General features: G+C 39.2%; 2 protein-coding genes across 4 annotated transcripts in view; one reads left to right on the top strand and one right to left on the bottom strand.

Annotated features, from left to right (window-relative positions):
* Nucleotides 1–622, bottom strand: part of card11 (caspase recruitment domain family, member 11) — a 28613-nt gene extending 27991 nt beyond the window's left edge. For both annotated transcript variants that reach the window (XM_055004980.1, XM_055004979.1), the window contains exon 1: nucleotides 361–622. The gene's annotated coding sequence lies outside the window, so the exon portion shown is untranslated. The remainder of the gene's footprint in view (nucleotides 1–360) is intronic.
* A 5740-nt stretch (nucleotides 623–6362) lies between these two features.
* On the top strand, nucleotides 6363–18564 carry ap5z1 (adaptor related protein complex 5 subunit zeta 1). 2 transcript variants are annotated; one of them, XM_023294766.3, is made up of 18 exons: nucleotides 6363–6496; nucleotides 6936–7073; nucleotides 8940–9120; nucleotides 10246–10396; nucleotides 10599–10711; nucleotides 10848–11022; nucleotides 11296–11337; nucleotides 12310–12450; nucleotides 12584–12621; nucleotides 14186–14348; nucleotides 14925–15103; nucleotides 15196–15338; nucleotides 15429–15547; nucleotides 16769–16896; nucleotides 17014–17111; nucleotides 17581–17713; nucleotides 17846–18060; nucleotides 18150–18564. In XM_023294766.3, exons 1-18 carry the CDS (start codon nucleotides 6456–6458, stop codon nucleotides 18400–18402), a joined length of 2451 nt encoding a protein of 816 aa, XP_023150534.2. In that variant the 5' UTR covers nucleotides 6363–6455; the 3' UTR covers nucleotides 18403–18564. The 2 variants fall into 2 exon arrangements, with proteins under 2 accessions (XP_023150534.2, XP_023150535.2); XM_023294767.3 differs by lacking the exon at nucleotides 11296–11337.
* The last annotated feature ends 9 nt before the right edge of the window (nucleotides 18565–18573 follow it).

The following is an 18573-nucleotide window of genomic DNA, read 5'->3' as shown; positions in this document are numbered from 1 at the left end:
TGAGGGCAAAATAAACCCCATTCAGTAATCACATATTCTGCTGATATGAGCAGCATTTGAATAAAGAGGGATAGCATGTGGTGCAAAACTGATTTGAAGAATTAAATAGCCTTTGAAAGCATTAGATAGGTGGTGCAGTGTTGATTTTTTTAATCCTAGCTGTATTGTCTGTGACACAGCACGGCTCTGACAGGCTGTCACTGCTGCGGTGATCTGAGGCTGTGCGACTTCTCAGTTTTCCACTCACATTGGCGCACGTTCATAAGCCTGTTTGGCAACTTTTTAAACATAGTTCCTTATTTCCAAATAGACTGACCCACTTATGCAGAGGACATGTGCGACTGGGAGTATTTCCCTTACCTGATATGAAGTCAGAAGAGTCCAAAGGAAATCAAACTTGGCCTAAAGGTGTGGTAGTCTAGCTTCTTTTGATTGCTTTTCTTTTTTCTTTTTTTTTTGTATATTCACAAAACCGGTTGTTCCACCTTAAATCCTCAAAGCTCAGGTTGTCTCCATTTATCCAAAAGAAAGAGAAGTTTTTAAGAGTGTAGAGCGCATGGGAGCTGTGGCCCCGACTCACTGCTGAGGTAAAGATAAGGCAGACGCAGAGAAAAGAGGCAGACAGAGAGCGGAGGTGGGCGGCGAGAGCTCAGATGGAAATAACAGACTCACTTCACAGAGGTGAGGAAGCCTCTGTGGCCTATCTCACTTTGTGCTGCGTCTCTGATCACACACACAGTCGCAAAGTTCCTAACAATTCACACTCTCTGATGAGGACTTATTCTAAGTTTATAACGTGCCACAGCTTTCGCTTTCAAATAGTGAACATCAGCACGTACACAAAAAGCATGCTTATATCATTTAGCAGGTCATTAGGTCTACAGACCACTGTGTTGTTAGAACTTAGTGCAGCAAATTGACACAAAACTGATGAAGTGATGGAGTTTCAGTTGTCGAATTAATACACAATGTCAATTTACACACAACATCCTCAACTATTAAAAGGTTAAACCACTGCTGATGTTTGATCTTTGTCAGAAATCAGCCTTATTGATCATTAATCTGTGCTGGACTAACAGCTTTTGTTTTTTGATTCTTAACTGTAAATTAAATGTAAAAGCTTGATAAGGTTTCAGCTGTCACATTAAAAAACATTGTATATAGACACAACATCCTCAGCTGTTATAAAGCTGATCGACTACTGGTTTTTAACCATTTGCAAAAATCTGCGTTATTGACAGTTAATCAATGCTAAACTTACAATTTTGCTTTTTGGTTACTACATGTAAGTTAAATGGATTATCTTGAAAAGATACTGGGGAAAAATGTTACCATAAGAGTCATTTTGATCAATGCAAACTTAATACTAGCTAAAACAACATATGAGATTGATTATATAGTCAGATATTGACTGGCAAAGTAAAAGTTACATAATGGAAGTTACTGTTAGTTGTCTTAAAAGGAGTTTAAATGTTGGCAGTTAATTTTGAAATGATGAATCTAGGACGAATCACAAACAGAGAGAATTCACCTTTATTCTCACTAATATTTAAATGAAAGGCAAAAACTATCATCACCAGGGACACTTTGCCTACAGTAGCGAAAAGTTTAAGCTAGCTAGCTAGTGCCACAACAATGTAATAGGGCTTAATGTTATTAGCTTAGCATTAAATTTCGCTTAGCCAGCCCATTCTGTGGTACGTAATAGTTTAGCTGCACCACACTATCATTCTGCTATTGGAGTAAAAATACATAAATCAATAAATGTTCTGACTTGCTTGTATTTCTTTCAACAAATCACAGTTGTTGTGGGTGAGGCTAAAACAAAGTCTCCCAAAATAGCTGAGTGGCGGACTTAAAATTCATTCTAAAAAGCTAACTCAACTAGTTAGCTTTTTAGAATGATAATAAATATCTTTTGCTGCTGCTTGGCTATTATATATTATGTGTTCTGTGATGATTTGTGTTTTTATTGACATAAATATCAATGTCACATCAGCAGGGATGTTTAGCCCGCGCTAGCAAAGAATTCAAGCTAGCTAGTTTGTTAGCGATAATGCAAACTAGCATAATATAACGTTATTAGTTTAACAAAGTCAGTTAGTTAGCCCTTCAGTTAGATAATGGTACGTTTTTACTGTTGGTTATGGTGATATATCAGAAATCTAGGTCAGAGTGATTAAAAAAAAAATCATGGAAATGTAGCCATGATGCTGCTGAGCAAGATTTTTTATATGCAACTTAAAGAGACATCTGAAAATGTACAGTAAGTTGGACCTCTTTTCATTTAAAAGTCACTTGTATCATTTTTACCTGTTTAACTGACTCTATGGTTCATAAAACTATATCTTACCTGTTGGAGTCATATTTTCATCTTCATCATTTTGTGCTCGTCGGGTTGTAGCTGAAGAGATGTATATAAAATCAAAGTTAATGTACAGCATACAGAGAACCAGATTCATCATCTATTCAGGAAAATTCATGCGCATTAGTGGACTATGCTGACTAAAATGTAGCAACTTTAACTAAGTGCCTCCTAAATAAGTTACCATGAGCACTGAGATACCTTCATACTTTCAGCTCCATTTAAATAGAACCCCTGATCTTTAGCATATGTACTCATTGCCATTGAAGATGGCCTTTTTTTTTGTTTGTTTGTTTTTTGTTACTCACATATGTACTTAGCTTGGAGTGAGTATGCTAACCTCATTCTATTCAGCTGTTCTGGAACCAAAACTCTGAATGTCCATCTCAGGGTCAGTCTACTTTATGTTTATGAATAAATAAGTTTATGAATAAAATGATTGTGCGTTTGGGTGTTACCAGGGTTCATATGGGACGCTGCTAATATGAAAAGCTAGGGATATTTTACAAGTAGAAAATCATAGAATGAAATTAAAAAATTAACAGTTTAATAATTTAATATCAGGGAATTTCCCATTTTGGTATCTTTTGTGTATTCTAATGTGCAATACTATGTGACATGGACTAGTTAGACCCTACTTTAGAGACTACTAGCGCACAAACATACCTACAGCACATTATAGGAAGGCTTTTATTATTTTGCTTTTAATGCCAAAATAAATGGCCTGAACGCTGCAGATCAATACAACGATGATCAATACCATTTTGGCAGATTGATTGTCCACTATAAAACCACAGCCTAGGAGTGATAAAGCAGCCAACGACAAACAGTAGCTATAAAAAGTGAACATTGGTTTGATCATATTGTAGATTATAAAGTTATGGTGAAAGTAACTTAAACAAACATGTGGGGACCTCTGCTGGTCACTGTAGATCAGGGGTCACCAACCTTTTTGAACCTCAGAGCAACTTCAAGGGTACTGAGTAGTACGAAAGGCACCTTGTTTGATACAAACTTCCTCAATAGCAAACTTGCACCATCATCTTGAAACAATAATAATAATAATAATGAAAATAATATATAAATAGACTGTCTGATCACATTTATGTTAGGTATTCCTTACAGTAATCATTAACGATTTCCACAACAATGACGGTAGGAAACACACACACACACACACACACACACACACACACACACACACACACACACACAGTCAGAGGTATCCCATCTTTGAAACTTTTGTAAATATCTTTCTTGACAGTTTTGTATGAATTAGCATATTTGCAGCATTTTGTTCAAAATCACACCAGTTAAAATTCTGTGCAAATTGTCACTTCTAACATTTTTAGGAAATCATTAACTGTCATCAAATCATGCTTCATTTGTGCAAACCACAACCTTTGTAACATTTTTGAACAGTTCATGAACTCTGTCCCATGTTTGTACAAATTATCAGTTATGTAAGAAAAAAAATCAACTCTTCCACATTTTGAAATTAATCCTATCACATTAGTACTAATCACCAGCATTTTTCACCAGCATTGCAACATTTTTAACAAATCATAACAACAAATCATTACATGTTTTCAACAAATTATTTTTCACATTTTTGTGTAATGGCACGGTGTTTTGAATGACAACATGTTACCTCTTTCTCTGTCTGTAAATGTGTGTTAGTGGGAAGCCTGGCATTGCAGAGCTTATCATGTCTTACCTTTACCTTGCAGCTCACAGTTCAGTTGGTTCAGTTTCCCAGTGATGTCCGTCAAAATGCAAGGGCAAGAATCCATGCATCAACTCTTTAACTTCGGCCAACAGTGACTAAAAAAACGCTGCAAAACTGTCCCCCTGCTGATCCATGGGGTTTCTGTGTGTAGTAACAGGTCACCATGTTCAGCTGACAGCTCCTCCAGCAGCACCTTCAATGTCCTGGTTGTTTGGCTTTGGAGCCATTTATGATCTTCACGACACGAGTCATCACATGATCAAATCCGGCCACTTTTGTACATACATATGTCCTGCTGGTGAATGATGTAGTGCTAATGTAGGAATGTTGGGAAGTCTGGATCACCTCTGCATCGTACAATGAAGCCTGCATGGCGACCCGTCATGGAGGAGCCCCGTCCGTCGCCACTGAAACAAGCTTTTCTAATGGTACATTTTTCTCCACGAAGAAACTTTTGGCCGTGTAGCAGATGTCAAAGCTGGCTTTAAGTCCCGGGCTTTTCCTGTCCGTAGTGCGCATACAGTCTGTGTGCGCTACCAGGTGGCTAGTTAGCATGGAAGCTTTGTAGCGGCTAAATTAGCGTCTCTCCACATTGTGCCGCTTTGCCGACGCAATAGTCGCCCCGCAAATAGGACACATTTATCTTTCACTGTCGTGAAAAAGAACTCTTCCTCCCAGTCATCGTGAAAATAGTGTTTTCTCCTTCACTTCTCTGTCATGTTTTGGGGGTAAAAACCACAGCTAGCTTCCCAAAGTGTCTGCGCCCGGACGCTTCAGCAGAGTGACGTATAGTTGGACATGCGCAGTGAACTTTGACTCGGACAAGGAAAAAATTCATTTACACCGAAGACATTTTTTATTTTATTTTTTTTAAATTATAATAAATATTGTAATTTAAAATCTGCATTAATGTAAGTATTTTTGATTTAAAAAGAACAGCAACTATAATTTTTTATAAGGAATTTCATGGTGACTAGTGTTATTTTTAGAAGGTGCGGTGGGCAACTCACATGGTCTCTGCGGGCAACCAGGCGCCCGCGGGCACCGTGTTGGCTACCCCTGCTGGAGACAACACTATTTAAGGAGGAGCACACCTCCTTAAATAAATATGTGTGCATGTAATAGATGTGTTAGTAATCTGTTCAAAAATAAGATGCTATGTTGTGCACATTTCTGAGCTTCTAGTGTACCTTGCTGCAAATGAAGAGTTCATCAAACACAATGATCAGACCCTTCTCGCTTTAAGCATTTTTTAATGTCCTCAAAGTCTTTCCAATTTTGCACAGTTACAATTCATGCAATTAATTTATTCACAATTTTAGAGCTGATGTTTCCCCTTTATGTTCTTTCTGGCAAAGGGAGGTTGAGACTTCTTTTCATTTGTTTTATTTTTTTGTTCTTATTCAAATAACTTCTGGACTCAAATCTTAAAAGATCTTGGTCCCAATTACAGAAAATGGTCTTTTGTTAAATGTTCACTCTATCAACAGTAGTCATAGTTAATAAAAAGGCAAAGACTGACCCCATCCCTTCCCCTTTTTTAAACTTCAGACATTCTGACCCTGTCTGTAGAATTTCAAAAAAAACAAAACACAAAAGTTTAAAATCATCTCCTGCAAAACATTGCCAGAAGATTTAAGTGAGATTGCAATATTGCTCTGTATGACTTACTAACTTTGTTTAAAGTTGTGTATGATTTCATTTTTTATTTTTTAACACTTAACAAGTGGCACACACTGTTGAACAATGCAAGACTGACTCAGAACCTGCAGTCAAAAGAAAGAAAACTAAAAGTTGGACATACAAAGTGTGATGTCTCAACTAGACGGTGTATTTACAACATTTAAATAGTAATTATATAATGACCTTCATCAATAACTTAAAAAGAAGACTCTAATTAACTGTTACAAATTTTTATTAACTGGAGGTTGCAAAAAGCTTCTACGTGGTCATTTTGTCTACATAAGAAAATGAAAGAAATGAGTGATCAAAAAATAAAAAATGCATTTGGGTTACAGTGATTTTCTGTGTGCCAAATATAGGGGGAAAAAAAACACCCCTATAAAAAACTGTGTATCCACCACTGTAGGTACTTTATTTGACTGTTGTACTGTAATGGAATTTCTGTTGAAAAAGAAAAAGAAAGCTGCTCAATCTTTTATTTACAGTCTTTGGACTCAGACAGAAAACTAACAGGGCTCATGTGGCAGCGACATGAGTGTTACCCACTATAACGTCCCCACAGCAACAGCGGAACCAAAGTCACGTCATGTGATTCCAGTCAGGACTCTATTATTACCCGCACTGTTTACTTCCTGCAGCGGACAGATGTAACAGAGTTGTCCCTGGCTTCCCCTCAAAATGTACTCTCACGGCTCGGAGAGTTTAATCAAACAGGCAAGGTATTGAAATATAATTTTTTATCGCCTTCATCTCTTCTCTTATGCTGCTTTCATTTATTCTGCTAAGCTAATGAGGCTAAAGCTAACCTGTTAAAATCTTCTGCATTGTTACTCAAATTCATGTTAATTTTTTAAGGCTTTTTTATGGCAGCTGGGACTAGAAATAACAAATATGTCCATTACCACAGCTAGTGAATGCTTATTTATTAATTGTTGCTAATTTTAAGGCATTTTCTCTTTGTAATAATATAACGTTGCACAAAAGAGAAACAAACTTTGCTGTCATAACATGTTGGTTTTACTTTAACTGATAAATGACCTAAACTATTAATGAATTGTCATATATGGAATTAATACCATGTCAGTCATTTAGGTGGTGTTATGCCATCGATACAAGGTGTTTAAAGGTATAAAAATAACCTGTGTGTGTCATTTCCAGAGAGATTCAGGAGCCTGAGCTGCAGAAGTTTTACAGCAGACTAGTGAAGCTGCTGCAGGGGAAGGAGCTCGGCCATGAGACGGTTGATTCCCTGCAGAGGCTTCACCTCATCCTCTCCGCCACCAAATACACCAGAACGTAAGAGCTAGCACTCACATGACCCAGCCGTTTGAACATTTCATAGCTAGACTGAATATAGAACAGAATAGAATAGAATAGACTTTATTGTCATTGTACAAAAAATTGAAAACACAATTGATTGGAGCATCTCCCCATAGTGCACTTAAAAATACAAATATGCAACATACATGACATAATAGAAGTAATAAATAGAAAGAGCAATAAAAGTCTGCATGTACACACACTCAGTTGCTCTGTCCCATGTTTGACCAAGAGAACAATTGTCCAGAAGTATCCATGGTGGTTACTACATTGATCTTAAAGCCCAATTGCCCACAGATAAAAAATATTCCTCAGCCGGTTTGTCCAACATGCAGTGTTTCTGTGTTGGAAGAGACCCGGCCAGGGTGTGAGAGATCAGACAGGATCTTCTTTGCCTTGTCGAGACCACGGGAGTTTGCAATGTCTTCCAGGGATGTCAGGAGGCAGCAGATTATTTTCTGTGCTGACCTTATTACCCCCTGCAGGGCTTTTCTGTCACTAGTTGGACAACTGGCATACCACACTGTTACACTATCATGGAGCAATAGAAAGTCTGCAGCAGATTTGCCTCCGGGTGACATTTCCGTAACAGTCTAAGGTAGTGAATATTGTATTGCTGATCCATCTTACTCAGTTCATCATGGTCAAAAGTAACATTTCAGGTATTCACAATGCTGTTCTTCCCAGGACAAATTACACGACTCATTACAGATATCCGCAGTTTGAATTGCAGCTGATTGCAGACCAGATGTAATTCCAGTTTCTAATATCTACAGTTCAGTTCTGACTATTTATAATTCTAGTCTTTATTTTCCCTGAATTCAAGAATCCACATTTTCCTTTATAGATAGATAGATAGATAGATATTTTACAAACTGAAAAATCTGCCTAGTCAAAATATAATTGCTGATATCTTGAATTAGAGTCTTACCGACGTCTGTAGTTACATCAGATGCTATGACAAGTTGACAAGTGAGCTTATGCCAAAGTTTCAGTAAATTTTTACCACAAGTCTCTGAGGAACAAAGGTGTTAGTCTCTACAAACTTTTTGCTGATCAGCTCTTCTACTGTCCTATCCTACACAGCAGCCGTCATTATTTCTACTAACACTGTTCAAATGCTTTGCCAGACCAATATTCTACGGGAAACTTTGCATGTGCAGCGTCATGCATCAGACATCAGAATAGTCTTATGTTTGAGATATCTGCAGCCATTACTTTGACTAATCCAAAATGAATTATTGACATCTGTAACTGTGATTTTGACCAGTCAGAGTGATGTTATCTGTAAAATAATCACTAGTCATAGTCACAGATTACGACAAGTCAAAATGGCGTTGTTGACATCTAATGGTCCGACTCTTCTATTAAGTGTTAAATCAACTCTCCATATATATCCCTGAGCTGCTAATGCTGTACTTACTTTCTACGTTTCAGGTGAATTGATTCACTAGTTTTTCACATACTATGCTTCTTTGCTGTTGATCACCTTTTTTTTCTTTTATTCCACCCTCTCACTTCTTTTTATTATAAGCACTCATTGCTGTCAGTGATTAAGAAAGAATCTTCAGCTTCAGCTGCTCAGTCATAAGCCTTTACATCTGGGCTGCATTTTCTACACTTCATAGGGCAACTTTCTCCCAGTTTCATGCTTATTTGCACTTACAGTAGTTTTTATGCCTTGCCCTTCACTTATTGATAGTTAATAAAGATCAGATTAACAAAACAGCACAAGCTCTGAACTGCGTCAGTAGATATTTTTTTTAGGTCTCGTGTAATTAATATCCAGTATTAGTTCTTTTTCTTTGGCCTCTAATGTCTCCTCTGTTGTTGTCAACAAAGGCTGCCTTCAGAGCTTCGGACACGACTATTATCCCTCCTGTCGTCACCTGTAGAGCAGCTTCAGGTGCTGAGCTCTGCTGTGCTCAGAGAGATGCCACCCCTCTCTGCTGAGGAACTGAACTACATCCAGGAGAACGTTGGACAACTGAACAGCCAGACTGCTGCTCTGCTGCTTTCAAAGGTATGCAGAAATGGAACTGTCTTGTTAAGCCATCATAAGTCATCTATTTTATTTTGTCAAAATAAAAAATAAAATGCAGTCAACATGTTCCACATTTTTCCAAGTGTCCACAAGTCCAATACTGGGGAAAAAAATAGTGACTCTGCATTCAGTAGAGATGTTTCACTGCTTACATTTTTTATTTGTTTTCATACTTGTCCCATCTCTGCTCTGTCTAAACCAAGCCAACCATTCAGATGAAGGGTTCCTGAATTTGTGTCATGTGACTGTTTTTCACCACTGAGTCACTTGTTTTTTCTTTGAATCTTATGATAACAGTTGTTTTTTTGCCCAAATCTTAAATAACACTGTTGAACCCAGACAATTTCACGTTTTCATGAAAACCCACACTTTTATTCACGTGCTAACGTAATTGCACAAGGGTTTTCTAATCATCAATTAGCCTTTCAACACCATTAGCTAACACAATGTAGCATTAGAACACAGGAGTGATGGTTGCTGGAAATGTTCCTCTGTACCCCTATGGAGATATTCCATTAAAAATCAGCCGTTTCCTGCTAGAATAGTCATTTACCACATTAACAATGTCTAGACTGGATTTATGATTGATCTAATGTTATCCTCATTAAATAAAACAGTTTTTGTTTCAAAAATAAAGACATTTCTAAGTGATCTGAACTTTTAAACAGCAGTATATATTTATTTATATAGACTGGTTCCTACCAATAAACCTCATTACACGTGATTAGTTCATGCACAGTTGGCAAAAATCTGATCTGCCTTCCTGCTTTTACAGTTTCTGGCTCTGATAAATGGTATAATTTGGTCTTTATTTGAAGACAACTTGTCTCTCAAACCTGCTGGCTGATTTTAGGGTTCAGGTGATTAATTATTGTTAAGTTAAAATTATTATTAAAACACCCTTCAACAGTAAAAGAGCTTGTTCTGATGATTTACAGCAAAAAGTACCACAGTCTATAAGAATTCCAGAACAAGCTGTTTTTGATGGCATTTATTAAATAGTCACCGATGGATGCCATATTATGCAATGGATGCTGAGGAAGCCTGTTCCATTTTCAGATGAATTACCAAATTTCTGTCTCTCTCACACTTTGGCCCCAACAGGCTGGAACCAGAGCTGATCTTTCGTCTGTCTGCGCTCAGCTCCTTCGCGGTCTGGACAACCGGCCATCTGAAGCACCAGCTCACTCGCTAATGCACACTCTCCCAGTCCTCAACACCATCCTCACACACAGCCCAGAGTGCCTCACTGAAGGTGACAGTAGGACAATGGGTTTCCCGCTAATCAAAAGCAAAGCTAAAATAGACAGCTCAGAATTCATGTATATGTATATATATATATATATATATATATATATATATATATATATACATACACAGGATCCTTTGTTTTGTAAAGTTCTATGCATTATTGGAAGTTTTCACACTGACCTTTCTCCACTCTTGACTGGTTCTAGATCACATAACCCTCCTGAGTAAAAGGCTTGTGGACTGGCTACGTTATGCTAGTATCGTACAGGGAGGTGGAGCTTCCTCAGGGAGATTCTTCACAGGACCCAGATCCCGTCAGGTGACCAATCTGCATTCATTTTTAGCGCGTATAGTTCAGTTGACAAATTATGTAAAATGCAGAGATCAGTTTGTGTAATTCTTAACTTTTTTCCTGGTCAGTCTTACCTGTATTATTTTGTTTGTTTGTTGGTCAGCCGGTGCCTATAGCAGAGCTGGATGGGATGGTGTCGGGGGATTTCTTCACTGTACTGTGTGTGGGACAGGGCTTTACAGAAGATCAGTGGATGAACGTCTATTCCTTTTCCATGCTGCACCATTGGCTTCTTACCTACCACTCTGTTTCCAATGGCAACAGCACCATAGAAACTGGTACGACCTTCCAGTACATGCTGACCGCAGCCTTCCAGTGCTTTTATGTAGTTTTATGAATTAATGATTGATGAATGGCCTTTGTTACCATCATTTGTTACCTTTGTATGCATAAAAGACAAATGAAAACCTTTCTAGGAAAATGACTAAACAACAAATACGTGAATTTTGGCCTGTTAAGTAACATCTGCCTCGAAGTGTAAATGACGGAGGCTGTGATTCCTTCATATCGCTCTTCTCAGATGACCTGCTCTGTGTTTTCATCATCCTCAGCAAACAGGTCACAGCTCAGCCTCTCCCACTCCTTTTCTAATGGTAAGACATTAGAGTTTATGGACCTTCCCTGCATGCGCCTGCATCTCAGCAACAATAAATAAGCTTCACTCCTACCTTTTCTATTTAACACCGGGGCAGTAAAGATCATCTTCCAGCACTTAATATGATCATGACTCACAACTACACTTGATCTATCAATAGAAATTCTCTTCTGCGACCTCTGACATCCACTTGCTCTTTTTTGTGTGGGTTGTTTGCTTTCATTTAAATTTCCAAATGGATTTCTAAAGGTAACTGAATCACTGTGGTGAATTAACTGCCCTGTCAGTATACTGTATACTAAACAAGCTGCCACAGAGCTACATGCTGCATGTGGTGTGGAAATAGTGTACATAGCAAGGACGATTATGGCATTAGTTACCTCTGAGTGTTTCCTCTTAACACTTTTCTGATTGGATGTTAACAGTTTTCATGGCTGCTTTTATTACTTTGCAATCTTCTAATATTACTTCAACAGTTATTTTGTTATGTTGTAGTCAGTGGTAAACATCGCTGTATTAACCCTCTCTAATAACCACATCTACCGGTAATTGTCAACAGCAAGTTAATCTTTTTTTAAGTTGTTTTTTTGGCCTTTTTATGGTTTTGTTGGACAGGTTAGTTGAGAGGCAGACAGGAAAGTAGGAAGAAGAATGGGGGGAAGGCCTGCAGCAAAGGGCCGTGAGCTGCAATCGAACCCAGGCCTCTGTGTCGGAGACTATAGCCCCTGTTTACGGGTCACCCTCTCAAACAGTTGAGCTACCTGGACACCACCCAACAACAAACTAATCTTAAAGCTTTAAATTTAAAGAGCTTACAGGACCCTGGGTTTGATGTTGGTAGACCCACTGCACACTCCAGAACAGTGGAGACTCTCTCAGACACAGGAACAGAAAGGACGGCGGCTGTCTCAAATGCAGGGACAGGAACAGACCTCACGTTGGTAGCTGTATCACAAATCCTCTGTTCCAGATGACCGGTCAGAGGTGGACGGGTCGGTGGTTTCTATGGTTTCGGCTACCTCCTCCTCCAGCCGACTGTTGCCTCCGAAGGAGCGTCTGAGGGAAAAGGCTTTCCAATACTGCCAGCGCCTCATCGAACAAAGTGATCGCAGTGAGTGTTTGTGCACGTTAAACTGAGAGAGAAGTGAGTCATGTTGTAGAATTGCTCATGCACAATAAGTCTATGTCTTATATGTGGACACTGTGTAAGTGTGTGCTCTCATGTGTTTTTCTCTTTCCTTCAGAGGCACAAAAGAAGACGGACACAGAACTGCAGAAAGCGGTGAGCCTGTATATCATTTATTATGACTATTGAAAAATACTGTAAGTTTATACACGCACTCCGGTTCAGTTTCTGCAGCACAAAGGCCTAAAAAGTAGGAATCCTGCATGTCTTCCTAACTCCTATACATTGTATGGGTTTAAATCAGTTTCAAACACTTGGCAAAACTGACTCTGGCTCTTTGAATCATCGATAACGGAACTCTGAAGGTGCTAAGCCTTTAGGTTCTGTGTGCGCTAAGGTGGGGCCTTCATGGATCAACGAATGCTTAGAATCATAGGAGTTTCAAGTGTAATCAATGCCTTAGGTTCTTTTTCAACTTCCTTGAGCTGTTCCTGAGCAGCTCACTTGTCAGAAGTGCAGAAAAGTACACGATGTGAATTTCTATCATTCATTCTGTCGTTCATTCTATCGTTCTATCGTTCTTTCTATTGTTTGTTCGTTGGTTCTGTTGTTCGTTGGTTCTGTCCTTCATTGGTTTGTTGGTTGGTTCATTTGTTCTTCTATCGTTCGTTCGTTTGTTCATTTGTTCGTTTCTACGTTTGTTCTATCTTTCATTCGTTTGTTCATTTGTTCCTTTGTTCTGTCATTTGTTCATTCGTTTTATCCTTCATACTATCTTTCGTTGGTTTTATCGTTCGTTCTATCTTTTGTTCGTTCATTCGTTCTATCGTTTGTTTGTTTGTTCCTTCATTCTGTCATTTGTTCATTCGTTCTATCATTTGTTCGTCCGTTCTATCGTTTGTTCGTTCCATCATTCGTTCTATCGTGACTTGCTGTTTGATTATGATCCATCCTGTCTCCATTTTGGGGCTAATTTATAATCATGCATGCATAAATGTGCGCAACTCTGTCACTTTGGAGACAAACATATGGATCCTGCTGCTGTTTGATGCTGCAGGTGTTTCATAAACTTCAAGGTAAGACTGCTACAAACATCTGGAAGCAACAAAGTAAACTTCAGCTCCAGTTAAGGTTTTATTAAAAACTGGCTTACATTCATTACTGGTGAGTCTGATTAATCTGACTTGTTGCAATCTGTTTTCACTGCAGTAAAATTTGATTTTTATGGACATTTTAGTTTGTAAAATATGTGAATTGTAAAATGAAGTGAATGAGAAAGATGTTTTATGACTTTAAAATGTATATTTTACTCTCTGTGATGTTTATGGACCTGAACTGGTGCTAAAATATGGAAGAAATCTCCCCAAAACTCACAACTCCAAGTGTGTCGTGATCTTGTATATGCTTATTTGTTGTGACCTCATGAGATGTTAGTGCGTCTGATCTGACAGAAAAGTGAGCAGAGTGCCCATTCAGACATGAAGCAGACTTGTTCAGCTGCTGTCCGATTAAAAGGAAGGAGCAAATGTCTAAAAGTAACATCTCCTTTAATAGCAGGAGCCAGTGTTTCCCAGCAGAACATTACATTATGACAACATAATCATAGTTATTTACTTCACCCGTCAGTGGTTTTAAAGTTTGAGCTGATCAGTGTATGTAACATTGTAAACCAGGTTTTATACTTGTTTCTTCACTGTACTTGTCCTGTTTCCTGTCTTAGTGTCTGGTCGAGGCAGTGTGCATCCTAGACTGTGTGTGTGTTGAGGATGCCTCGCTGGTCTTCAGAACATTTCCGTTCATTAAAGCCCTCTTTGGTCGCCTCAGCGCTGACCTGTCATTTGCCAGAGTCCTGCTGCCCATAGCACAGTTTTACCTCAACCACGGTATGCAAACAAAAAACCAAGAAGAATTTTTAAAAAATTGAGTGTTGCTGAATGTGTCTTTCTGTATTTTCCTGCTCTTGTATGTTGCATAGTAAGTTAATCCATAGAATTTAAATGGTACAGGTTTAGCACAAAGGTTAGGTGCTGTATCTGGTCCAGATTTGGAATGAAGATGTTCACAGCGGCTAAGAATCAGACTAATTCCTGGATAGGTTTTCTGTGGGTCAGAGGAGGAAAAATCTGGGCTCCCAATAAAATCACAATGTGATGGATGACCTCCTTAAACGGTGTTCATTTTTGACAGTTTGGTCAATATTTGTGCAATACTTCTGTCACTGAAATCAGAAATACTCTTTTAAGATGCATTTTACGTTGAATTTTTGCACAGTTACTTTTAAAATTTATGGTTTTGCATACTTATCAATATGTGCTCATAACTGTCATAGAGTCACTTGTGAATACTGTATTCGTAAATGGTCGTTAGCCTCCGATGGCTCCACAGTTGTCGCTTTCGTTTTGTAAATGTCGTGCATACATAAGCATTAAAAGGCTAAATGTCGACTTGAATGTGTTTAGGTGAGATGGCAGCGGTGGACTGTGAGAGTGTGTGGAAGCTGGTGTTTGGCCAGTTTCCTGCTGAGCTGTTCAGCGACCCTTTCCTGGCACACGAGCTTCTACGTTTCCTGCGGCTGAACCTTGAGAAATTTCAGCTGGGAGTTCCACAGTACACACACTTCTTCCCGAACCTGTTGAAGGTGAGAAAACCCGTGCTTACACTTTGACTGTGTATCTTATTCACACAGGTTCTGTAGACTATTGTCTGCTTACACCATCTTTCTGTCTGTAGTTTCTAGCCTGGGACAGTCCAGCAGTAGTGGATGACTTTGTGGATCTGCTGCCCTCTCTGGTTACACCTGCTACTGCAGTGGAGCTGCTCCACACACTGCTGGATTTGCCTTGTCTCTCTGCTACACTGATCTTGCAGCTCAGGTTCATGTACACAAAGCATCGATACAGTCTACTCCTGCATTCACAGTTTATATCCCCGCCTCACTGAGTCTGTGTGTTAACGTGTTGCAGGTCTACATGTTTGCCCATCTCTGAGCCAGGCGGTCGTGGCCTCCTGTCCCTGGATGCATTTCGAAATCCCTCTTTTCGAGGGCTTTTCCTCTTCATGCTTCGAGGGGAGGCAGGATCAGGTACTGATGACAGTCACAGAAGTAAAAAATAGTTTGGCATTTTAGGAAATACAGTGGTCCCTCGTCTATCACGGGGGTTACGTTCCAGACCTCCCTGTGATAGACGAAAATCCACGAAGTAGCGACTATACTTATTTTATTATTTATACATACTTTAAGGCATTCTAAACCCTCCCCACACACTGCAGAGCAACACTATGCGCAGCGATCAGACGTCCGTGAAATGAACAAGATGCTGAATGCAGCTACACACAGGAGACTGATGAGACTGATGCTACAGTCTCTGAGCCAATCAGTGCCCAGCGCTGAACACTATTTTATTTCGATTAAATATTCTTTGTATATGTTTCAATCTATATTTTGATATATTTTTGATATTGTTTTCATTTTTTTTTAGGCTAGAAAATGCTTATTTTGCAGCAAAAATAATTTAAATAATGTAGCAATTGCAGAGCTGGCTGCAATGCACCATGGGAGTTCAGGGTGTTGGGGGTTTAAATGTCATTGTTGTCATTTATGTTTGTGTTAAAGTGTTATATTGTTAGAACCGTGAGTGTGAAGTGTGTTTGATGACTTCCTGCCACATTTTGACAGCATAGACTTCTGTGTGTCACAATAAAAGTATCTCCCAGCTACAGAGTGCATAAAAGGCAGACCTCTTTTCTCCAGTGTTGTTCTCCAACGCAGCTCACCACAATAATAAATAGATAGAAATACCTATATACTGTTAAATCCTGTGATATACCAAAAAATCCGTGATACCAAATGCAATTTAAAAATCCACGATACAGCGACACCTTGAAAAGTGAACCGTGATATGGCAAGGGACAACTGTACTTCTTTTCCCAGATAAAGGCATTATACTTGGAGATGGATCGATATGAGAGAGGTGTCAGTCTTGTCAACTGCCAGCAAGAAAATGTTAGAAATCCTTGTAAGACTGTGGTTTACTTTTGCATTCATGCCAATAAATGAAATTCATTTGATGTAGCTATGACATAGGAGCGGATATCTCCTCCTTTTTGCATTTGGAAATAGGAACTGTTTATACAAAAAAGCAGAACTAATCTTCTCAAGAAATGTAGCCTGTGGTCGTTGAAACTGTCTAGCTGTAATTTTCACAGATTGTTTTGTACCTTTAAATCCTGGGCTGGGGAAAAACGCTTTTATTCTGCTAACATAGCTGACAGAACCATTATAATTTTGCTTCTCCCTCTTTAGGCGACACGATTGACCGACTGAGCACGCTCCATGATCTGCTAGCTGAGGCTGCTGACTGGCCGAGAGTTGTTCAGTGTGCCCAGACTATTCCTGTGCTGTTGCACATTTATTTCAACACAGTAGTTACGGTGAAGAGATTCAACGTTCTTTATTAATTTATTACAGCTGTAATTGCAGTATGTCTATTATAATGTGTGTTTTAGGGTAAATACTGGATGTTTATAACTCTATCTTATGTGTTCTAGGTGGCTGATGAGAAGCTTTTAGCACATTTAATTTTGGTGATGTTGGAGAGAAGCAGCATCCTCCTTAACATCCCTACATACATCAAAGAGATACACAGGTATCCTTAAAACATCCAGGGGAACAAAACTGCTGTTTTCGGTCTTAAAGGCTCTGTGTGTATTCTTGCTTTATAATTTGACATCTATTACAAACAGAAATGTCCATAAAATAAAGCTGCGATGAAGAAAGAGTCTGAACCAGGTCAGATTAATAAGACTCACTAATAATTAAATCTGGATTTTGACAAATCATTAATAGGAGCTGAAATTCAGTTTGTTGCTTTCAGCTGTTTGTAGGGAGTCTTTCCTCTGAGTTTATGAAATACCTGCAACATGGACTGTTTGCTAAGCTGCTATTAGTTCAGATTCAGTCTTTTATCGCATACAAAACAAAACATAAAAGTGACCTATGTCTGAATGATTTTAACAGACTGATGAAACAGCAATGTCATATATCCCAAGTCTGAAAAAAAAGCTTCAGTTTTACCCCAAACTCATCACTCCATCCTTCTCTTACTGTTTCTGCAGAGTGTTCAGCTGCCATCTTTTGAGGATGTGCAAGCTCCACCCCTCTCTGGTAGTGGACCAGTCTCACGAGCTCCTGGAGTTTGCAGGAATCCCTGGCAACGTTTACAGCAAAGAAGAACTCTACACACATGTGGTAATGACTCTGTGTGTTTGCATGAGACAGTGGATTGCAGAGAAGAGCGCTTAAAGATCCTTTCTGGTTCTCATCTTTGAAAATGTGCCAAAATGTGACTCTGCCATCATGTGAAACGTTCTTGATTTCCAGGTGTGGGTGCTGGGAGAATACCTCTCTGTGTCATGTGACAGCCGCTGCTCTGTGAGTCTCATCACTTCTTGCTTTGAAACTCTGGAGGCCGTACTGTTTGAGATCACTTCATCCGGAACCCCTCCTGGAACAGTTTGCCCTGCCCCTAGAGTCATCACCACTTTAATGAGCGCTCTTGCTAAGCTGGCATCACGGTCACATGACCTCATACCCAGGTAACAGAGTTTTTTGTTTTTTTTTTTTTTGTTTTTTACATTTTTGAAAATTTGTTTGGCTTCTAATTGTGTGTTTGTTTCTCTTCTAGGGTGTCTCTGTTCCTCTCCAAGCTAAGAACGGTAACCAGAGGCGGGTCAGTCGCTTGGTGCTCTGATGAAGAGGACCTTGTTGCCATAGTAACCCGAGGGGAGGAGCTGTGGTCGCTGCTGAAGGCGCCCAGCGTGGCTCAGAGCGTCCTGACCCCATCTCCTCATATCACCACACCACAGTGGCACAGAGACACCAACGTTGCCATGCCGCTGCAACTGCGAGCCCTCACCAGCCTCACACACCCTCAGTGACACACACACACACACACACACACACATGCAATCACGTGCACATCATCATCTTGCACTTGCACAAACATTAGTGTCAAAGAGTGACATTCGCATCATGAAATTAACAAATGAACCTTGTTTGATTTTTGCACATTGTTTTTGTGAATAAATGACATTTTGTGATTGAAACAA

This window comes from Amphiprion ocellaris, chromosome 19 (genome assembly GCF_022539595.1).
Source record: "Amphiprion ocellaris isolate individual 3 ecotype Okinawa chromosome 19, ASM2253959v1, whole genome shotgun sequence".
Lineage (NCBI taxonomy): Eukaryota > Metazoa > Chordata > Actinopteri > Pomacentridae > Amphiprion > Amphiprion ocellaris.
The sequence above is the reverse complement of the archived record's forward strand: the minus strand, read 5'-3'. Positions and strand labels throughout refer to the sequence as shown.